The sequence below is a fragment of the Antechinus flavipes genome, chromosome 2 (assembly GCF_016432865.1).
Source record: "Antechinus flavipes isolate AdamAnt ecotype Samford, QLD, Australia chromosome 2, AdamAnt_v2, whole genome shotgun sequence".
NCBI classification, from domain to species: Eukaryota; Metazoa; Chordata; class Mammalia; order Dasyuromorphia; family Dasyuridae; genus Antechinus; species Antechinus flavipes.
Genome location: NC_067399.1, coordinates 207501389 through 207526276, shown reverse-complemented (window position 1 = coordinate 207526276; position 24888 = coordinate 207501389). Strand labels below are relative to the sequence as shown.

The 24888-nt window shown below is 33.1% G+C and overlaps 1 protein-coding gene across 5 annotated transcripts in view; it reads right to left on the bottom strand.

Annotated features, from left to right (window-relative positions):
- The window catches only part of SPAST (spastin), an 87620-nt gene that overhangs the window by 54618 nt on the left and 8114 nt on the right, over positions 1 to 24888 (bottom strand). For 3 of the 5 annotated variants that reach the window (XM_051976125.1, XM_051976123.1, XM_051976120.1), the window contains exons 2-3: positions 13545 to 13631; positions 12100 to 12183 (exon numbers count right to left, since the gene is read on the bottom strand). In XM_051976125.1, the coding sequence (XP_051832085.1) occupies positions 12100 to 12183; positions 13545 to 13631 (171 nt within the window). The remainder of the gene's footprint in view (positions 1 to 12099; positions 12184 to 13544; positions 13632 to 24888) is intronic. The other 2 variants (XM_051976124.1, XM_051976121.1) reach the window with 1 other exon arrangement.

Here is a 24888-nt window from a genome sequence, read left to right as displayed (position 1 = left end):
AATGTTATCCACAAGCAGAGAGAGAACTTTGGAGACTGAATATGGATTGAAGCATAATATTTTCACCTTTTTTTGTTTGTTGGTTTGTTTCCTTGTTCTTTCTTGTGATTTCTTTACTTTTTATCTGATAAATGGGGAAATATGTTTAAAAGAATTGCACATATTTAACTTATATGAGATTGCTCACTCTCTTGGGGAGGGGGAGTACAGCAGGGAGGGAAAAAATTTTGGAACAAAAAGTTTTGAAAAAATGAATGTTGAAAACTATCTTTATATGTATTTGGAAAAAATAAAATACTATTAAAATGTCTTTACTCTTCAATTATCACTTAAGAAAATATTTGTAAATGAGAGTTTATAATTAAATATTTCCACCTAAAACAGTATGGATATGGAATTCCAGGACCCTATACAAAAAACTCACAATAATGGAACCTTAAGAATAATTACACCAATGTCTCTAGATTCTTGAATTGTAAGTCTCCAGCTAGTAAAGGAGGTGAAAGAATGCTAGATTTGCAATCAGAAAAACCTAGATTTAAAGCTCACCTTTAACACAAACTGTGCAATGATGATAATTCTCCCAGGTATTGACCTCTCTCAGCCCATTTCTTATGTATAAAATGAAAACGTTTTAGTAGATGGACTCATGTCCTTTCAGCTCTAAAAAGATGATTCTCATCTGTAGTACATTTTTCAGAGTTGTAATGAAGATCAAATTAAATAATATGCATGGTAAGATGGAAAGACTGAATTTGGATGGGCAATTTGAGTTCAAATCATATAACCTTGGGCAAATCAACTTCTCAGTTTCTTTATATATCAAGAGGCTAGACTAGGTAAAAACCTCCTTCCTTGATCCTACATATTTTGTAACCATTAAAGTGCTTTATAAATATCAGCCGTTCCAGAAACTGGAAACTGAGTGGATGCCCATCAATTGGAGAATGGCCGCTTTCTTTTGTTTTGTTTTAGAATATAAGGTGGTCATGACCTCCCTGACTTCTCAAGGAGGTAAGAACCCCCCAAAAAAAGGTGATCATGCCTTCCCTGAGTGCTCAAAAAAGAAGTGAAAACACCATAAAAAGAAGGTGGTCACGCCTTCCCTGACATCTCAGGAAGGGAGATGAAAACACCAAAGAAAATGGGAAATCAAATCAGATTAGCGGGTTTCTACAGGGGCTCACTTGAAACAGGTATACATAAATCCATCAATATGGGAAAAATTACACATAATTACATAAAACACATAAGCATATAGTAATATAACACAAGCTAGTAGTAACGTAACAAATAACATGAATTAACAGGAGAATTTATACATGTCCATAAGTCCTAGAAATAGTCCAAAAGAAATCCACTGTCCATTAGTTCATGCGCCAGGAATCCAATAATTCCTGTAAGCTTTGAAGTACTGCAATAGTCTCATCAACAATTTTTCATTTCAAGGAATCCAATGATTCCTGCTGGTTTTCAAGAACTGAAAGCTGAAGATTTTAAAGTTCTTTTAACAGTCTCATTGTCACATCCAGCCATTCTGGAGAGCAATTTTGAACTATGCTCAAAAAGTTATCAAACTGTGCATACTCTTTGATCCAGCAGTGTTTCTACTGGGCTTATACCCCAAAGAGATACTAAAGAAGGGAAAGGGACCTGTATTGCCAAAATGTTTGTGGCAGCCCTGTTTGTAGTGGTTAGAAGCTGGAAAATGAATGGATGCCCATCAATTGGAGAATGGTTGAGTAAATTGTGGTATATGAACATTACGTTCATATTTATTGTTCTGTAAGGAATGACCAGCAGGATGAATACAGAGAGGATTGGCAAGACTTACATGAACTGATGCTAAGTGAAATGAGCAGAACCAGGAGATCATTATATACCTCAACAACGATACAGTATGAGGATGTATTCTGGTGGAAGTAGATTTCTTTGACAAAGAGAAGATCTAACTCAAGTTTCAATTGATCAAGGATAGACAGAAGCAGCTATACCCAAAGAAAGAACACTGGGAAATGAATGTAAACTGCTTGTAATTTTGTCTTTCTTCCCAGGTTATTTTTACCTTCTGAATCCAATTCTTCCTGTGCAACAAGAGAACTGTTCGGTTCTGCACACATATATTGTATCTAGGATACACTGCGACATATTTAACTTGTATAGGACTGCTTGCCATCTGGGGGAAGGGGTGAAGGGAGGGAGAGGAAAAGTCGGAACAGAAGTGAGTGCAAGGGATAATGTTGTAAAAAAATTACCCAGGCATCAGCTCTGTCAATAAAAAGTTATTAAAAAAAAAAAAAAGTGTCATTGTCAGCCATGTTCTTTCAGTGTCAGATGTTTCTTAAATCTTCTCCTTTGTTTTGATGTTTTTCTCTTTTTCTGTTTTTCTCTGATGGACAAGGCGAATATGGCTCAGTGGCACCCATCTGATTCCTTCTTCATCTGTAGAAATACAAGGAAACCCTCTCTCCCAGGCAGTTAACCTATCTAATTCCCTTTTATTTACCACTTTTGGGATTTCTCCTCATCATCTGGCAATTACATTGGAGCTGTTTGCACTGGACACTGCCCTGTTGGGTTAAAAGGCCTGTATTCTCCCCAACTGTAATCTCTTGATGCTCTCTCATTGCTTTTCTGTTGGTTGATCATGTAATCTCTTTGTGCCACTTTTAGGCTGATTGATCACATCAGAGTCTTGAACTTCTAAAGACTCTCTGGGTGTAACCTCAGCTGCCATCATGCCCCATCTGTCTTTTGATTGATATCTCAGAGCTGGGCTCTGCCTCTCATTTCCCTGGGTCTCTCTACATTCAGAGGCCCAGTAAAAGCCTCGGTTGCATTTTGGACATGGGATTTTAGGTCTTCTCTCAGTCTGTCTTCTCATTCTATCTCCATATCTACAATGAGTTCTTAGATGTCCAACCACACTGAAAACATCTACGAGTTTCTCTAGAAGTCCCTTGCCAAGAGAGACCCTGTCTTCCCATGTTCATCATAGTCTAAGTATAATAAGCATTTGTGCCCACTGTGGCACAGTGCCTCCTCTAAAAGAGCATATTTGTCTTGTCCCCATATAATTCTTTTGCAAACCTCATTGGCATTTTCCTTAGCCAGATGTCTGGTCATTACTTCTGTAGCTGCATTATCTCCAATGGTTCTTGTTACAGCTGTTTGCAAATGTCCCACAAAATCTGCAAAGGGTTCATTAGGACCTTGCTCTATTTTTGTGAAGGTTTCCCCTCAAGTGTCCTGGGAGGGACCACCCCAAGCTTTTATTGCAGCCTTAGAAATTTGCTCATACACTGTTACGGGATAATAAATCTGTTCTAAATTCTCTCCATACTGACCTTCACCAGCTAGTTGGTCAAAAGTGATTTGTCCAATAGCTTCTGTTTGCCTATTGTGTTGGGCTTGAATTCTACATAATTCATGAAACTCTGAAAGCTACAACAAATTTTGTCCAGGTTCTAAACATGTTCTTGCTATGGATTTCCAATCATTCGGGGTTAAGATTTCATAAGACAAATTATCTAGTAACATCTTCACATAAGATGATGTAGCCCCATAAAGAGTGCATCCCTTTTTCAAATCCTTAATTTTTTCCAAATTAAAAGGAGTTTATTTTCTCTCTTTTTGACCTGAGGAGTTAGGCTTTTCAATCACAGGATATGCATTTATAAAATCAGATATATCTTCTCTTTCATTTTTTGCTTTAATTAATGCTTTTCTAATCTTGTCATATTCTGCTTCACAGGAGATACTGATTGTGTTTTTGCCTCTCTCCCTCCCCCTTCTTCCTCCACCCATGAAGGGTTAATTGAGGGGGGAGGGTCATGAGATGTGGCATGATCTAATTTCTCCTGCTATGAAGTATCACACTTAGAATTGTACTTAACGCTATTCTTATCTTATTCTTCCTTCTTTTCACCTAGTTTAATTGGCACCTCCCCCTCCTGCTCTTTCTTCTTTTTCCTTATTCTAACACTTAATATTTCCAAAAGCCAGTTGTATTAAATTATATGTATTAAGTATGTCTTTGAAAATTGCATTTTTATTGCAGAATTGACAAAGATCCTCTCCTTCTGATTTCCACTCCATTGAGTTTGGATTAGAATTGTAGTATTCACCCAGTTGCTCTCCTATTAATGTCCACTCATTTGGATCCAATTCTTTTTCTGTAGAGAACCAAAGAGACATGTACTGTACAGTTTTTAAAAGATCAATGATATGCTCCCAGGAATAATTAAACCTTGATTTTTTATAAGTCTGGAAATGGTCTCTAAACATTTTCCTTGAATGCTCTCTAAATATTTTCCTTGAACAGAAACAGAAGCCTTTTTTCTGAACATCTGTCCCATCTTAGCTGAAATTCTACTTTAACACTCTTAACAAAATTTCTTTGTTGTACTCACCATAATTTCTGGGTTGAGGAGACTTTTCCACTGGATCAGGATCAGAGGATTTTCCACTGAGATCAGAGTCCTAACAGGACCACGTTGGGCAACAAAATGTGGTGTTCTTGTTCTTTTTTATAATATAATCATTATCTGTGAGAGCAGGTTTCTTGGGGAGGTTTTCTGGAGGTAGCCTTAGTTTCAGTTCAAAGTAATAATCTCACTTCAAATACAGCCAGCTGATAAAATCCAAACATTTATTTTCTCCTTCCTTAATTCCAAGAGCTCTTGCAGCTTGTCCTTTGCTTCTGCCTCTGCCTTAACTCTGACTTGTGGCTTTCAATCTTTCGAAGTGACTTCTGGCTCTAGCTCAATTCCCACCCATGGCTTCTTCTGAACTGACTCTGATTGATTCACTGAAGCTCTTTTTATGCTCGGTGTAAAAGGTTGACTCCTCCTCTGAGAATGGGATTATGGGAGGTATGAATTCACAAAGTTACAAAGTTAACTTTGTGAATCTCCCATACTTGTGAACTCCAATGAGTACTTAAATACATTAGTGCGTTAGAGAATTTGCTAAGTACCATGCTAAATTAGGCAACTGACATCACTTTGTTAGGATTCTAACAATTGTGGTATATGAATATTATGGAATATTATTATTCTGTAAGAAATGACCAGCAGGATGATTTCAGAAAGACCTGGAGAGACTTACATGAACTGATGCTGAGTGAAATGAATAAGACCACGAGATCATTATATATTTCAACAACAATACTATACGATGATCAATTCTGTTGGATGTGGTCCTCTTCAACAATGAGATGAACTGAATCAGTTCCAATAGAGCAGTAATGAATTGAACCAACTATACCCAGCAAAAGAACTCTGGGAGATGAGTATGAACCACTACATAGAATTCTCAATCCCTCTATTCTTGTCCTCCTGCATTTCTGATTTCCTTCACAGGTTAATTGTACACTATTTCAAAGTCTGATTTTTTTTATACAGCAAAATAACTGTATGGATATGTATACATATACTGTATTTAACTTATACTTTAACATATTTAACAGGTATTGGTCAATCTGTCATTTGGGGGAGGGAGAGGGAGGAAGGAGGGGAAAAATTGGAACAAAAGGTTTTGCAATTGTCAATGCTGAAAAATTACCCATGCCTATATCTTGTAAATAAAAAGTTATAATAATACATACACATATATATATATATATATATATATATATATCTCAGCCATAGTAACTTTGAATAGTATTTCTCGAATGTTTGTGGTGGAAGAAGATGGCCCTAACAATATTATCTAGAACCAAAATTTTCTATGGCATAGCATCATGTAACTTCAATGACATGGATTTGTTTACTTAATTCTCTCCTCTTATCTTAAGAGAATATGGCTAAGTGGCTTATAAGAAAAAGATATGCTCATTACAGGGATAATTTCCTATCTTGTAAGATCAGCTTTGGCTTGGCAAGTTATCACATCCCTTTGCCTCTCTGATGGGAGGGTGGGTCCATCAACTCCAAATGTCTCTTTAAAAGGAAAGATAAGCTCAAGCATTTCATTTCTCACTTGGCTGCACTACACTGGGTCCTTTACTTCTCCAATTCATCTTCCTGCTATAGCATACACCTTCCCCCTCTCCTTTTGAGGTTAATTTTGTGTACTGTTTTCCCCCACCAGACTGTAAGCTCCTTGAGGGAAAGAGCTCTTTAGCCACCCCCAACCTATATTTGTATTCTCAGCTTCTTAGCATGGTGGCTGGCATATAGTAGGCACTTAAATGTTTATTGATTATTATTATTTCTATTCATCCAGATGAATTAAAATGTAATAGCATCTGATGCTTATGGTACATATAAAGTGATACCTTATTATCTACAAAGTACTTTACCTACATTATTTCCTCTTCAGATCAATGCCTAAAATGAAGGCAGCACGAGAATCCCCAATCTATAGATAAATTCCTAACTAAGAAATTAAATAATCTACCCAAAAATCACACAGCTAGCAGAACCAGAATACAAAATTAGATCTAATTCCAAACTTATGTTCCACCATTACAATTTAAGTAACTATGTATTAAATAACTACACTAAATTAATTTTCATCTCCTCATGTTATTGTCATATTTTTCACAATCAAAATCCTAGAAAAAAAACTGTCTGCTTTTACTGCCTCTACTTTCTTTAATCTCTATCCCTTATAATCTGACTCCAAACCCATTATTCAACTAAAACCAGCTGTCCAAAGTTATTGATAATCTTTTCATTACCAAATTCAATGGTCTTTTCTTAGTTCTTATTCTTTGTGACCTCTCTGCAATATATCTAAATTTTCTCTCTTGGAAAATCTTTCCTCCTGAATTTCATGCCATTTCTCTCTTTTGATTTTCTTTTTACCTGTCTGACCACATGTTCTCGGTTACTTTTGCTGGGTCTTCCACAAATTTCTCAAATTGAACACATCCAGTAAAGAACTGATGATCTTTCCACCCAAAGGTGTATCTCTTCAGAATTTATTTATCATTTCAAGAGAATTAACATTCTTCCAGCTATACATATTCACAATCTTAATTCCTCAATCTCATTGGCCCCCACAGTCTATCAGTTGCCAAACTGATTTCATTTTTCATTTTTCTCCACATTTCAAGTATATTATATCCTCTACATTTACAAAACCACTGCTCTATTTTGGGCCTTCCTCACTTCTTGCCTTGGAAATTCCAATAGTTTCATATTTGGTTTCCCCTCTTCAGTTATCTCTGTACTCTAATTCATCCCCCACATAGTCCTACACAAATTCTAGCAGCTTTTTATTACTTCAAGGATCAAATATAAATTCCTCTGACTAGAATATAAAACTCTTCACAACATAGCTTCTTTCTATCTTTAAGTATCCTTAAATATTATTGTCATCCACATACTACTCTACTATTCACTCATATTGGTTTGCTTGATGTCCCTCACAGGAAATTATATTTCCATTTTCTATGCATTTGCACTAGCTGTCCCTCCCCCAAGCTTAGAGTGTTCCTTCTTCCTAACTTTGCCTTTGTGAGTCCTTGGCTTCCTTCAAAAATTAGTTAAAATCAAATCTTTCATAGAAGGCCTTTTTAGGGGGTTCTCCCAGCTATTAGTGTTCTCCCCTCTAAGTTACTTTCCAACTATTCTCTATATAATGTATATGTCTATATGGGTGATTTGTTGTCTTTTCCATTAGGATGTAAGTTCTGTGAAGGCAGAGATTGTTTTTGCTTTTGTTTAATATACAGGGTGCTTGGCACAGTACTTGACACTTAAAAATCTTTAATAAAAGCTTACTTATTGATCAGCATCCATATGTAACCTCTTAACTGTCCTAGGTCCTCTTCTCTTCTCTTTTTACTCTCTCATAATATCCTCAACAAATGTCATGTGTTCAATTATCTCAAAACAATGATTTATAGATCTAATGTAAGCCTAATCTCTTTCCTGAGCTCTACTCTCAGAAAACCAATTGTCTATTGGACATTTCTGACTAAATATTCCATAGGCCTCTCAACTCAACATGTTCAAAAACAATTATATTTCCCTTGAAATTCACCTCTCTTCTAAATTTCATTATTTTTGTCAAAGACACAATAAATAAATAAATAAAGACACACAAATAAATCATAGCACCCTCTAGTTTAGGGCTTCATTACCTCTCAATCAAGACAACCAAAATACCCTCCTAATTGTCTTCCCTACACCCAACCTTTTCCTTCTCTAATATCTCTTCAAGGTAGGTGGCAAAATGCTATATCTAAAGTACATGTCTGATCAAATTATTCTCTTACTTAATAAAATCCATTGACTCCCTAATAATCCTAAAGTCACAGAAGAACTCTCATTAATATTTAAATCCCTTCACAACTTGGATCCAATCTACTTTTCCAGCTTTTTTATAAATTATTTCTCTTCTCATGCTCAACAATCCAGTTAAAATGACTTGTGCTTCCTCAAACAGTACAGTCTATCACTCATATCTGTGCCATTGCACCAATTAAATTTGTTAGTTGATTCTTGGGAGTTTACTAGTTTGAGCATTCTAACATTTGCAAAAAATTAGTTTCCTGTTTATCCATACTTATTCCCTTGATTTTTTTTTTCTTGGTAATATTGTTGTAGCTAGCAATTCTAGCACTATATTATATAATAGAGGTGACTTATCCTTTGATTTATCCCAAATGTTTTGAAAAGGCCTCAAATTTTTTCTTATATTACAGAATGTTAGATTTTGATTTTCAATAGATTCAAGTCACAATATTAAGGAAAGGTTCATTTACTCCTGTGCTTTATAGTTTTAACAAAAATAGACATTAAATTTGTCAAGAACTTTTCAGGATATCTCAATATGATCATATGATTTTTTTAAAATTAATATGGTCTTTAATGTTTATCTTTTTCCTTCGATTAAAATCAATATATTTTGAATTTATATTTGTGATATAAACACAACCTGGTAATAATATTAAATTTTAAAATGTTATTGTAGCATCTTTGCTAATATTTCAGTTAATATTTTTATATAAACCTTCATGAGGAATATTGGTTAATGTTATTCTTTCTTTGTTTTGTCCCTCCCTAATAATTTAGGAAGATCATATTCATATCATTTTCTACTTCATTTTTCAACAAGTTATATAAAAATTGGAATTACTTTTTCATTATAATGAAATTCATTTATAAAACAGTCTTGAATTGAGTTTCTTTTTCTGCCTTTGGCATTTTTAAGACTTAAGTCAATTTCTTTTTCTGATATTGGGTTAAAGAAACAATTTCGTGTTAATCTAGTTAGTTTGCTTTGTTTGTAAATATTCATCTATTCAATTAGTTATTACTTTTGATGGATTGCAACTGGACCGCTATAATAGTTTCCTTTAATTTCATCTTCAATTGCTGTAAATATTACTTTTTTTGGCTCTCTTCTTTTTTAAAAATTGGATTATATCCATGATCAATCTTATTAGGTTTAAAAAAAACTGTTTCTACTCCTATTTATCAATTACATGTTGTGAGCGTTTTTTTGCTTTCATTTTTGAAGTTCCCATTTTGGTATTTAGCTAGAGTCTTTTGATTTTTGCTTTTGTACTTTAAATGGAATATCCACTTTATTCCTCTCTTTGGTTGATGCAAATGTTTAGAGATATAAATTTTCCCCTTAGAATTGCTTTGGTTGATTTCTAGTCATATGAAAAAAATGCTCTAAATCACTATTGATTTAATATGCAAATTAAGACAACTTTAAGGTACTACTTCAAACTTCTCAGATTGGCTAGATATTAGCAAAAGATAATGACAAATGTTGCAAGGGATGTGGGAAAACTGGGACATTATGCATTGGTGGTGGTGGAATTGTGAAATGATCCAACCATTCTGGAGAGCAATTTGGAACTATGCCCAAAGAGCTATTAAACTGTGCATATCCTTTGATCTATCCAAGTCTCTCCTGAGTCATAAAAGAGGGGAAAGGACACACATATGGGAAAAAAAACATTTGTAGCAGCTCTTTTTTTTAGTGGTGAGGAAATTGAGTGCATGCTCCTCAGTTGGGGAATGGCTGAGTTAAGTTTTGTTATATGAAAGTAATGGGATATTATTGTTCTAAAAGAAATGATGAGCAAGCTAATTTCAGAAAAGTCTGGAAAGACTTACATGTCCTGACACTAAGTGAAGTGAGCAGAACCAAAAGAACATTATATACAGTAATAATAAGATTATGTGATAATCAACTGTGATAGATTTAGCTCTTTTCAACAAAGAAGCGATTCAAAGGCAATTCCAAGAGACTTGGAATAGAAAATACTATTCTGTTTCCAGAAAGAGAACTATGGAGACTGCATACTATTAAAAAAAGATACTATTTTTAAAATACTATGTACTTTATGTTTCTTTCAATTTCCCCCCAATTTTTTGATTTGGTTTTAGTATTTCTCACTTATCTCATAAAGTTGTTGCTTTTTCTTGGCTTGTTCTAATTTTCAGAGAGTTCAATTCACAGGTAAGATTTAAAACCTTATATTTTAAGTTATCTTGGCCCTTCTTTCCTATTTCACTGTCATTTCCTAAAAGTTTAAATTTTATATGTCATTTCACTTCTTCCAGGTACTCTTGAAGTACTTATGACTAGGACAATATTTTCTATGAAGTTTTATTCTCACCTGGGTTTAAACCTGAGATATTTCTCAAGCCATAGGACTCCTTCCCTCTGGAATTTCTTTCTGTTAAGTCATAACTCCAGACTCAGCTTTTAGATTGAAGCTTGGTGTATCATATTCTCTTGGATTGTACAGGCAAATCCTGCTGTCAATTTAGAATTTGATGACTCAGATTTCTTCTAAAAGAATTCCTGGGTTTTGATTCAGATTTCTTCTAAAAGAATCCTGGGTTTTGGCTTAGGTTTGACCGATTTTGCATGATTCCAAATCTGGATTTGTCTCTATCTCTGTTAGTCTGGTAGACTACACCAGACATTATAGGTTGCTGATAGCAGGCCTCCTGAAAGACTTTCCCAGTACTCACATTAATTATTTCTTTTATTGAGGCTAGAGTGTGGGCTGACTGGGCACTTTAGTGCCTGAGTACCGATCTAGCCTTCTTTCCTGAGCTGGAGTGCTGATCTGGCCCTTCTATAAGTTTATATTGCTTGAATTCTCTGCATTCTGCCTAACCCAGGGTAGGTTTTCTATTCAAGAGTTCCTTAAGATTCTGGCAGTCTTTCTATAAAGTCCTGAAATGGATGGAAGGACTTATTGTATTTTTTGGTTTTCTTTATCATTGTTCCCTTATGGTTTTCTATAGCTATTAAAATAATTTTTTAAAAAGCCTAACATATTCAGCTTTTGTTAAGTGGACTAGTACAGAAATTGCTTTATATCTTAGCATTAGGTATTCAAATTCAAAAAAAAATTTCAACTAATTTTCTTCCATAGGAACATTATGTAAATTTCAGTCACTTAAAACTCTTCCCCTTATTTCTTTGCATGAGACTTCATCTGAAAAAACGGGCTACTCTCTCAACAGACGTCAAATAAAAGTCATAGCCACCTACTTAAAATTATCCAATTTGCTACATGTTTTAGCATATCATTAGAATAATAATTTCCTGTTTTTATAAGTTACAGAAAAAATTACTTTAATTGTAATGTATATTTAATATACTAATAAAAGTCAAAGCTGAACAAGTAAAGCAGGTTTATCAGAAGATGGTTTTGCTACAACATTTTCATACAGTTTTCTGAAGGATGATAAAATATCAATTATTCTGATTGAAGCATGTACAGAACTTAAGAATTTTATGGTGGGAAGTACGGGAATAACACTGATTAAAGCAGGCAGCTCATCCTTAAGTTATAGAAACATATCTCAGTCGTTAGGCAATTGTGGGGTTTCTTTTACTTTGTTTTTCAAAAGTTTTTTTTTTTTAAACTATCTCTAAAAATAATCATTTTTCTTCCCAACTCTCCCTCCTATACTGACAAACAAAATTTTCAGGCAATTTTACATTTTTTTTTGACTGCGGGGGTTTGAAAGAATATTTAAAGTGGTTAAATTTTAAAATTTGAGTTTTTATATGTTTTTTTAAAGGGTATCAAAGTTTTACATCCATGCAAACTAAAACTTACATAGCTATCATTAAGTCTACTGCCCCAAATATTAAGAATACCTAAAAGTTGTAAACGGTCCTTGGCCATAACCAAATTAGTCATCATTTTAGCTTGAAGGCGCCTAGCTCGGTCACACTGATCACCTAAGAGAGGGGGAAAAAACAAAGCAAAATTAATTAAAATAGCTGTTTCTTTATAGAGATACAATCCAGGATTTCACACACAATATAAATCAAATAGAATTTAGGAAGTTAGAATGTACTTTTTGAAATAACTTTTTAAAAAATATTATTTAAATCAGTAGTTTACAGAACAAAGTTCAGGTATAGTAAAATAATTGAAATTATTTCTTGCAGCTGATTAATGGAACTTGGCTTATTGTGACATTATGTTTCTCTAGAAATAAATCTTAAGTCACTGTGTTCAAAACCATATTCTTATTCTTAACCATAAAGAAGACTCTGCACATGTTAAGTAAGGCCACTAAAAACTCAAGTTATCTAATTTTCACTGGGACTTCGCTGCTGCATCAAAATCCTTTTATTTTTTCCTGACTTGATCATTTTTATAATCTTCAGAACAGTTCTTTCAAATCATCTTCCTTCCAGCAAGGAAACTCATCTCTTGCTTTGCCAAGAGCCTGTCTTTTGTGAACTTCAATTTCTTCTCCTTCTATATCATCTCAAATAGTTCTATTCTTTTCCAAGGTCTACAACCCATATCTACTTATGTCCTTCATGCTATGCCTTCTATATTCTTTGGGAGTATATCCCTTCCACCATCCCTCCAGCTCTGAACTTCATTCACTTTTTTCATCAGCTCCTTCCATCCACTCAAATCTCAACATTCTTTAAAAAAAAAAAAAAATCCAACAAACAACTCCCCCCCTCCCCCCCCCCCCCCCCCCCCACAAAAACTCAAAAAACTCCTTCACTTAATCTTGTTATTGTTTTCTTGCCCCTCTGGTCTATTTGTTTCTCTTTCTCCTTTTCACAACCAAACTCTTAGAAGAAAAAGCATCTAATCTCATCGCCTGTATTTCTTCACTTATTTGCTTCTCAACTTTTTTCAATCTGTTTCACTCTCACTACTCAATTTAAACTGCTCTCTCCAAAACCACCAAAGTCTCTCAGCTTACTAAGTCTCTCAGGTTTCAATCTTCCTAACCTCTTTGCAGCTTCTAATACTGTTGAACAGGTCCTCTCTTTTATGGATATACTTCCTCACTCATCACTTGGTCACAATACTGTATGTGAATAACAGATATTCAAATCCCATTCTCTGAAATTTCTTTGAAAGTTAGATAAGAATTACTTTAAGATTTTATATATTCACTACTCCCTATTTTGTCATACATAATTAACTGCAGGAGAGTGCATATTAAAATTCTGGTTCCTAATTTTAACAAGGGAAAAATGAATTAAATCATCAGGAAAAAAAAAAAATCTCATAAATAACCACAATGTTAAAAAGCTATGTTTGCCAAGCCAAAACAATACCTTACCTTGTCCTGAGACTACAACAGCTATTCCTTTCTCTAGCTCTTCGATTCCTTTCTTATACCATTCCACAGCTTGATCCTTTTGTCCTGCTTTAAAATGGAAATATTTAATATTTACTAAGCACCAAAAAGACTACAGAAAATCAGAGAAAGAAATTAAACAATAATTTTTAAATAAATAAAAACATGATTCAAAATAATACATTACCTGAAAATCTAAATAAATTTGTTACAAATAAAACTCCAAATATATATTCAAAAACAGTAAATAAAGGCAAACTTTTTAACCCAAGACAACTAAAGGGAGCCTAACTTTCTAACCTCAGCTTCATTATGTTAAAGATTACATCATAAAAACTTTATAAGATAAATCAAGATTAAATACATTTTCACTGAGACAACATACTCTAGAAAGAATACTGATCAAGTCAGAAACCTTGTTTAAATTTTAGTTTTTTCACTTTATTACCCACGGGACTATTACCACTTCTTTGCACCCAAGTTTCTTCATTTATTGGAAGACAGTATTTTTTCCACTATCTTCCTGATAGGGTTAATGTGAGGAAATGGATTTGGAAGTAGAAAACCATTATGAAACCAATTTAGTTATTATGTTTCAAGGTCAACTTAATGAGATTTAGTTATTATGTCATTATAACTTTCTCATTGCTTTTATTGTTTCATTTAATAACATTGTTTCATTTAACAACATTTAAGAAATAATAATAATAATAACCTCAATCTCCCTGACAAAGGATTAGGCACAAAGAATATTTTTTAGGTACAAAAGCAGTATCACAGTACAGTCTAGAGGCAATGCCATCATAATAGCAGCTAATAACAGTATCAATAATACCAAAACTAGTCAACTATCAGCTCTGCATTGGGGGAGGGAGGTATTGAAGGGGAGGAATGAGGTTATATGACCACTGCTACTGTCAATTCATGCTGGATTACATGGAAGTAGGGAGGTAGCAGAGAGATTTATCAAGCAATATGTCACACTGAATTTAGAGCTTAATCTCTTCTATTCTAGTGCTGGAAAGTTTCACTGGTAATCCACTGATAACTGCAGGTAATATAAAAGTTGAAACATACTGCAATATAGCAAAAGAATGTCAATTTATGATCTATGATACTTCAATTTGCCCCAAATCTTTCTACATTCTAGGAAAAATGTAAAAGACAGAATCTCAGAATCTTTAGTATAGCATCCAAGGTTGGAATGGTTCTCAGAGGCCTTTCAATATAACCTGTATGTGAAAAAGAATCTTGTAATTGACAAATGGTCATCTAACCTTTTGCCAGGGAATCACTATAAATCTGAGGATTTAACTTTGATCTGAGTGACAAAAATTCAGTTCAATTAAACATTTATTAGGCACCTGTGAAATGGCATGTGATAAGCAAAAAATAAAAATAAAAAAATTCAACAGTCTTTATCTCAAAGTATATATTATATGTAAGCTAATAATGAACTACCACAAGGGATTAAAGTTATAATTTCTCTCCACAGGAACAATGCAATCAATCAACATTATTAAACTACTACTATAAATCAGGTACTGTGTAGGTGCTGAGGGCATGAATACAGAGAATGAAACAACTTCTACTCACAAAGAGCTCTTATAGGACTAAACTATTTTACAATTAAAAAAAGATTAAGGATATCACTTCTTAAATTTGTACTTGAGGATACCAAATTTCCAGCAAAACCTTTGGAAGTAAAAACTATCAGTTATTATGCCAAGCAGACAAGTGAATTATTATAATAGTTAAAAAAAGAAAAGTAATTCAGATTTCATTTTAATAAACTACCTTATTATTTGAATTTTATAACTTTGTAAATAAATTAATAATATTTGGTTAAATTAAATTGGGTTTTAATACCCAGAATATATACTGATATTTCTGACTTCTACTTTAAAAGTAGAGACAGAGTGTAAATATGATTAACTGGAAATTTGTTGTTATTGTTTTAAATTTAAATAAAAGCAGCAAATTAAGTTAGAGAAATTATAAAATAACAAAAACTAACATTAAGATTAAATTTACCTTAAGTTTACACTAAGATAATTTACCAAGAAAAACTACAATAGTTTTAGATACTTAATCTTGGAAACTTTAGTACTGTACTAACCTGAAAAAACTAGTGTCATTCCATGTAATGGCCTTCTGCTTTCAAAACTTAGGTATTTTTACATAATTAAACCACACCTCTAGCATCTGTATCATCATACATCAAATTGTCTGCTACTTTTAGGAATTTGTCTATTGGGATTAAGTGACTTGCCCAGTCACACAACCAGTAAAGATTAAGTATTTGAGGCCACATTTTAACTCCAGTTTCTCCTGACTCCAAGGCTGGTACTCTATCCATTGCCCCATCTAGCCATTTCTATACATCCTTCTGTACCCTGCCATATTCTACTCCTTCCTTCTTATTTCTTTATAGATTTTGGAGAGTGCTATACCATCCTTAGTGTTTGTGTGCGTGTGTGTATGATTCTCTCTTTAACTCATTCCTGATGTGAGTAGGACTTCAGTAGGCCTCTTCCCCTATCTTCTGGGTCCATTCTTGCTTTTGCACCTCATTTGTATAACAAAATAATGTTTTTACCTTTTCCTATACAGTTTTGCTTTTTATAATCACATCATACTCTATCCCAATCTTTCTTTTGAACTATCCAATTACAAATGACAATTTTAGAGATATGGTTTACATTTTCACATATACAACATAAACAGTTTGTTCTTGTTGAGTCCCTTCAAATTAATCTTTGATGTTGGCTCTTATATGTTAAATTTTCTATTGAGTTTGCAACAAAATTCTGAAAATCTAAAAATTCGTTAAATGTCGATTTCCCCCCACATTTAATACTATACTTAATTTTACTGGATATAATATTTTCAACTGCAACCCTAGTTCTTTTGATTATAAAAATATAATACTCTAGGATTTAAGGTCTTTTTTATAGTCACTGTTGGTATACGTGTATATGTGTGTGTGTATATACGTATGTACATTTTGTATGTGTGTTATGTGTATATAAACATAAATTTATCTGTGATTAATAGTCTGCTTAAAGGTAGGAGGGTTGAAGAAAAGAGAGAAAAAAGAATAAGTTAAAAAGTGCATAGATGAAAATTATAAGGAATCAAAGAAAAGATAAACAGATCTGAATACAATGTGTTTTATTATTATATACTATTTCCTGAAATGAAAATGTATTGTTATACATTGTGAATCCTCTCATATGTTCCACTGTGCATGACAATGTTCTGTGTATGTTTTTTTTTTATTTCAGTTTCTATTTTTTATTTAAGTTTTAAGTTTTAAAAATGGGGAAAAATAAAAGCATTGTACCACTTTAAATTAAAAATAGCAAAAAAATTAAAAGCTGAAAAAATTTTCCCAGATAGTAATGTTTACATATCAAATCTATGTCAATTCTAATTAATTTAATCAGTTATAGAATTCCCAAATTAAGGACTATTATCCATTCTATTTTCAGAAATTAAAGTATAGCCAAGATGAAAAAAGTGTGAATAGAACATTATAAATTAGGAGAAGTCTATGGAAAAGTAGTACAAATAGCACCAAAACATCAAAAATATATTCAGCTTACTTTAAAAACACTTTTAAAAAATATGGCAATAGCATATATATATATATATATCAGTCCTACTAGTTCTGTCATTAGTTCCTCATATAAGGCTTTTTCTTTAATTGTGAATCCTAGCTAATCTATTTCCTCAAGAGAAAAGAGGAACAGGAATTCCAAATAGAAAATAGGAAAAACTATTTCCAAAAGACTTGGGAAAAACCTTTAGTAGCTACGGCATATTAGAAAAATTCAAGATCCCAGGCTAATTTCATATTAATGCACTTCACATTATCTCGATTCATCCCTAGAGTGAATTGGCCATTCTTCAACTTGTCCTTTTCCAAAAACCATGAATATGTTCTATACCATCTCCTATACTCAACAAGATTTCTCATCTCATTTCTGATTCCTAGACACCATGAACCTGAATTTCCCTTATCTCCATTCTCCTATCTATCTGAAAGTGAAATCAGAGCACCTGCATGTGTATGTTGCTGCATCACTCACTGGGGTAATCCTGCACAAGTCACCTCACTTCTCTTTGACACAGTTCCCTCTTACAAAATTTGTGGGATCAGACTAACTGGTATCTAGGAGTCTTTCATTCTCTAAATTACCTAATCCTTGATCTTTCTCTGTTCTAATCTAAAGATAGTCTGGTGCTGCTTAAGTATTTAATCACAGTCTAACTTGTATTTCTATTATAACATGATGCCCCACTGTTGTACTGCACCTGTAAAAAATCACAAAAGAACTAAAGGAAAGGTGAAGATTATGAGATAAATGACTGGGGAAGGATTTATAAAAATATGTACAAGAATCTCATAAAAGAAGTGACCCATAACAGTTGTGAGCTGTACCTGTGACACTGTGCATTTACTGAAAAATTATAATTATGCATATGTTTCACTCCCTCACCTGCCTAAGAGATTGCAAATTCCTTCAAGGTCTGTTATTTTTCATGACAGTGGTTGCAGTTAGCACTCAACATCGAATAAAATTATGGGGTTACAAAAATGGCACTTCAAGCAGTAGACCTAGGTTTCAGTCCAATTTTTAGGTACACAAATTGTTCAAATCATATAATTTCTCCAAACATCACTTCTTTTATCCATAAAATTTAGCTAAAAACATTGCCTATCTCATAAGGCTGTTATAAAGTTCAAATTACTTAATAACAAAAGACACCTTTTAAATCATAAAGGGAGATAAAATGTTAGGTTATTACTATTAAGTTTTGTGGAACAGAAATTGAATTTTGAACTTCACAGGTTAAAAAGGCCTCTCAACTATCCTTTAAATCCCATTTTTTGTTAAGGCACTTTTTTGGGTGATTTCAAAACTACATCACTATCTTTTGTAGTTTAAGTAGAAAAATTCTATCAAGAACTTTACAATATCCTTAAAGGATCAAGTAGCTTTTTAGATTATGCTAATATGAATATAAGCACATGTCAGAGCAATCAAAAATGTTGAAAAACATTCAAGATTAAGAAAACCAAGTGGCTAATGGCTTGAAGATTAAGTTAGAAGATTTATACCTATATATGTCATGATACTTTCCTCAAGAATACAACTTCAAGGCGAAACATCTTGACAGAAAACAACTAGTTATAACCACAGGTTTAAAAATCACCTGCGCTAAGCTGATTTCAGAAAAGTCTAGAAAGACTTACTGAACTGATGCTGAGTAAAGTGAACAGAACCAAGAGAACATTGTACAGAGTAAGAAGATAATGCGATGATCAACTGTGTGATGAACTTGACTCTTTTCAACAATGAGATGATTCAAGGCAATTCCAAAAGACATGGGAAGAAAAATGCTAGCTGCATCGAGAGAGAACTATGGCGATTGAAGTGTATAGAAACATTATTTTCACCTTTTTGTTGTTTTTTGTTATTTGTTTTTCTTTTCTCATGGTTTTTTCCCTTCTGATCTGATTTATCTTGCATAGTATGACAAATATGGAAATATATTTAAAAGAACTACACATATTTAACTTATATCAGATTGCTTGCTGTCTGGGGGAGGGAGGAGGCAAGGAAGGAGGGAGAAAAATACATAAGTGAACGTTAAAAAACTATCTTTGCATGTATTTGGAAAAATAAAATATTGTTAAAATCAGTTGCTCTGCAGCTAATTGGTCAGAGCAAAAGTCAAAATTAACATAAAATCAGAAAAATAAACGATAATAAGAAAACAAAAAGCAATGAAACCAGTCTCTAAACTGATCTATTTAAATAGGCTATTTAAGACTCCTGGAAATTAGTTGGAAACAAATAAAATACATTGCCTCTGAACACCACACCATTTAAAAAAGTTTATATTATTTAAACAAATAACAAAAAAAAGCAAAAAAATTAAAAGCTGAAAAAATTTTCCCAGATATTAATGTTTACACATCAAATCTATGTCAATTCTAATTAATTTAATCAGTTATAGAATTCCCAAATTAAGGACTATTATCCATTCTATTTTCAGAAATTAAAATATAGCCAAGATGAAAAAAGTGAGAATAGAAAATTAGTTAGGAGAAGTCTAAAATGTCACAACAAAGTGTCCAAAAGAATGCAGTAAAAACCTCAGTCAGCATTTTTTGACTGGAAAGATGTGATAGCCAAGGCAATACTAATTTTAGAGTACAAACTCATTTGCAAAACAACACAGAGTAGTGATGGAAGATTATTAAGTTTTATTTTCTAAGACAGTGAAAAGCAATAGCAGCAGAGTCACAAAAGGCAAGAGATGATTAGATCACCAAAGCAAAGATTTTTCTAAAAGAAACTATCACATGCTTCAGAAAGATCCTGACGGACCAAAAAAAAAAAAGATACAAACACAGAGGCACAATGGATTAAACCTAAAATTGGAATGGTGCTTGTCTATTTATTCCATTTTCGTAGAGAACTATGTGCACCACAGATCTAGTCTTAGAGACACAGGAGCAAAACAGAATTTCAATGAGAAAGAGGAAAGGATTCAGAGCCTCTACAAGAAAAAAATCAAGTTTGAAACTTGGGGAAGTTTCAAAAAAAAAAAAAAAAAAAGAAAGAAATGCAAATACACACACACACACACACTTTGCAAAGATGACAAAAGGGAAAAACATCAGTTATTGGAAGGACTACAGGAGAAGAAATATTGTAAGGTATTGTTAGTAAAACAAATTGTTTACAATTTTACAATTAACAAAATTGTTAGTAAAAAAAAATTGCTCCAATCATTCTGGAAAGCAATTTGGAACCTTGACCAAAAAGCCATTAACTATTCATTCGTACCTTTTGACCCAGCAATATCAAAATTAGACACATGCTCCAAAGAGATCAAAGACAAAGGATAAGAACATATATATTTAAAAAATATTTATGGTTATACTTTTTTGTTGTAGTGGGGAAAAAAGGAAACAAAGCAGATGCCCACCAATTGAGATATAGCTGACCAAACAATGAAATATAGGAAAAAAAATAATGAATAAGACAGATTCAAGGGAAAAGAGATGAAATGGTGCAGACTACAATAAGCAGAATCAGAGGATCTACTTATACAATGACCACAAGAATATAAAAGAAAATACTTCCGAGTCCTGACACTGATCTAAGTAATGATCTTTAAGAGACTGATAACTAAGAAAGCCTCCAAGTTGTTGACAGCTGATGTACTAGGAATTTGGAATGAGATATGTATTTATAGATTTAAGTAATGTGTTGATTTGTTTCACTTGACTATAATTAGTACTCTAGTAATAACTTCCATTTCACAGAGAGGTACTGGGTAATACTAATGATACTCCCTCCCCCCAAAAAGGAAGAAAGAAAAGTATCAGTGAAACATTTAAAAATACACACAAGAAAACTTTAAGCAGCAGCTTTTTATGAGGAGAGTTTTGTTAGGACAATTAAAAAAGTTTTTTTCCTAAGAATTCATTCCTCGATTCCATTATTCTTTGCATACAGAAGTGCTTATGTTTCTTATTTGTCAAGTTTATAATAATTTTTTTTAAGCAGGAAAGGCCATCAAACACATTTGGTGGTCCACAGTAGGAAGGAACAACCCAGGCTCCCTTCAATTATACTTTTCAGCTAGCTTTGTTTCTTCAGAAGAGGTGACATCATTATAGTAGAGATGTTTATATGTCATATTTGAAAAACATTATATAAGGCTCCTTTTTAGGAACTAGATCATTGAGCATCTAATCATTGCACTACAATACTTGGAGGCTAAATCTACTCCAATTTGGGATTAGAAGCCTCTTCACTCCATTAACATGTGGTAGCTGCCCAAACACAAGCATTCCTTTTGATCCAGCAGGATCTGTATTCTGCAGAGATTATAAAAAAAGGAAAATGACTCACATGGGCAAAAATGTTTGTAGCAGCTCTTTTTGTAGTGGCAAGGAACTGGAAACTAGCCCACTAGCTGGGGAATAGCTGAATAAGTTATGACATATGAATGGAATGGAGTATTATTGTTTTATAAGAAATGATAAGCAGGCTGATTTCAGAAAAACCTAGAAAGACTTACATGAAGTGATGCTAAGTGAAGTGAGTAGAATCAAAAGAACTTTATATACAGCAACAAGATAATGTGATGATTAACTGTGATGGATTTAGCTTTTTTCAACAATGAGGTGATTCAAGGCAATTCCAATAGATTTGTGATAGAAGAGCTATCTGCATCCAAAGAAGTAACCATGGAGACTGAATGTGAAACAAAGAAAGCATAGTATTTTCATCTTTTTGTTGTAGTTGTTTGTTTTTTTCTCTCAAATTTTTTTCCCTTTTGATCTAATTTTTTTCTTGCATAGCATAATGAATATGGAGATATGTTTAGAAGAATTACACATATTTAAACTATATTAGACTTCTTGCTGTCTAAAGGAGAAGAGAAGGGATAAGGGAGGGAGAAAAATTTAGAATATAAGCTTTTGCAAAGGTGAATATTGAAAACTATCTTTGCATATATTTGGAAAAATAAAAAAAACTATTTTTTTAAGTATGGTGGCTGCATAAATACTCAGTTTTCTTTTTTTTAATCATCACAAAAAAGCTGTGGTCCTTCTTTATTTGTTATAGACATCTCAGGAATAGATCTGAAAATCTCAATTTACTAATTTCTGTTCTGCTTTACTAAATCATAAGATAAAGGCAATAATGCCTCATCATATCATAATTAATGAGTTCACCTCGAGGACCAGAGTCTAAAACACCAAATTTCTTTTTTTTTTTTATTTTTTTATTATAGCTTTTTATTTACAAGATATATGCATAGGTAATTTTTCATCATTAACAGCTGCAAATCTTTTTGTTCAAACTTTTTCACTTCTTTTCCCCACCCCTTCCCCTAGATAGGTTGACCATACATGTTAAATGTTAAAGTATAAGTGAAATACAATATATGTATTTTGCTATACAGTTATATTGCTGTACAAAAAGAGTTGGACTTTGATGTAGTGTACAATTAGCCTGTTGCATCCAGAAATAGGGCCTCTACTGTTAGGTTTGATCAGTAGCCAAGGGCAAGTTCTACATTCAAACAAATTTCTACCTGTGTATATACTCTTTATATCTATAATTGAGGGGGAAAAAAAAAACTAGCTATAAACTCAGTCAAGCCCTGGAGACATAGTCACCAACTATTTAGAAAATTTTACATTAAAAAAAAATCCAATCTCCCTTCCTGATGCTTTAGAGAAAATCCATTATCACAGTACTTGTGAGCACCAATAAAGTATTATTTCTCTCAATTATGGCTAGTAAACTCTCACTTCCTCTCCTAATCCTTTGGATTCTAAGTCACCAATCTTCCTAGGTATTTTTATACCTTCTCTTGCTACCACTTTCCAGTCTTTCATCTCCAACCAACTAGGCGATACCCAGCATCTGGATTTCTTTGCCTTTACCTTCTTTTTTAACTGGGATCCCTGTTCTCTTAAATATTTCTTTGTTTTAGAGACTCAAGAAGTTCAGCACCTAGGTTCACAGTATTCCTTTCCTCCTTGTCCTCATACTTAGTAACTTTAATAACCCACTAAAGTCCCTTCAAAGCAATCAAACCTCTAAATTCTTTAATCTCCTTACCTCCCATGACCTATATCTTCATTTCATCTTAGTCAGAGTGATGGTTATGTTCTTGATGTAAATCAATCAACAAGCATTTATTAAGTGTTTAATATGTGCCAGTATTGTGATATATACATGAGAATACAAAAATGAAATAGAGCTATCAAGATGCTTATATTTATTTTATCACTATCATCCACAATTGTTCTACTACCATAATCTAAACTAAGTTTTTTTCTCTCAGCTCACAATCTTTTTCTTACTATATCTCCCTCAGCGTCTGTCTTCCTTAAATCTGTTCTTCATCAATGCCATGAATTACAATCATTTTAAAACTCCCTTCTCTCACTTTTCTTCCTTTGCAATTTTGACCTGAAGGTTAAAGCAGTTCAACTATAAAACATTTTCTACCCTTGAATCCCATGCTCATTTGAACTATCACTACTTAAAAAACACACCAACCCTCAACACTGCCATCTACCTGGCTCTAGTCCTACTCACATTCTGCTGAATGCAAATAGAAGAAATAAAAGTGTTAATGATTCCACTAAAACTTTTAAGTTCTAATCTCAACTGGATCCTCATGCTGCACAGCAATTCTTTTATATTTCTCTGATGATTATCAGATTCTAAATAGCAACTATTCCAAATCTCTTAAAGTCTTCTAAATGACGCATCTGATGCATCCTATAGCATTTCCAAGTGTGGCCCAAACTAGATTAAAATGCATTTCCTAAATGATTTCAATGTGCTGCTGGATTTTTTTTAAATTTTATACACACACACACACACACACACACGTAAAACACATGCCTAGTTTTGTAAGTAATTACACAGCTTGCAGATATTCTTTTTTATGGTTTGGTGGCTTTCTTTCTATCTGAGTTTGAAAGTACTGCCCTACAACAGTGGTGTCAAACTCAAAACAGAAAGGAATCTTTATAGCCCCCATTTTGACTTAGAAAGCCACAAATTAGTATTAAATATAACTTGTGACATATTTGTATTTATTTTCTTAAACATTTCCTTATTACATTTTAGTCGTTTCCATCCATTTGGCTTGCAGCCAGCTTCCAGTTTGATATGTTTTACACCAACCCTTCTGATTCTCCATCTTACTTAAAGAAAAGAGAACTCCTACTATTCCCCTTTAATATACTTCAATTCTTTGTCCTCCTTTGCAGTAGTCCCAGATGAGAAGGGGGTTCTTTTTTCCAAAGTAAAATCCTACATAAATACAACTGATTCCGTTTTCTCCAGGAGTCTTGCCTTGTGGATCCCCATTCCCTCTCTTTCATTTTCAATTATCTTTTCATATACTAAATCCTCACTTATTATATCCCCAATTCTTTAAAGAATATTCTTTTGCCCACCAAATGCCTAGAGACAAACAATATCATGTTTTATATCCCTTCCCTTTCACAGTCAAACTTCTAAAAAAGGAAATTAGATTTGTCAACCTATTTTCAAATCCCACTCATTTTTTAACCTCATTCAGTTTTCCAATCATACCTCTCCATCCAAACCACTCTTTTCAAAATGAACAATCTTAACTGCTAAATCTCTGTCATTTTTCTCAGTTTCAATAGTACTTATAGATATAATAGCTACCATTAATATAGTGCTTTGAGGTTTGCAAAGCACTTTGTAAATATTTTACAACTATTATCTCATTTGAT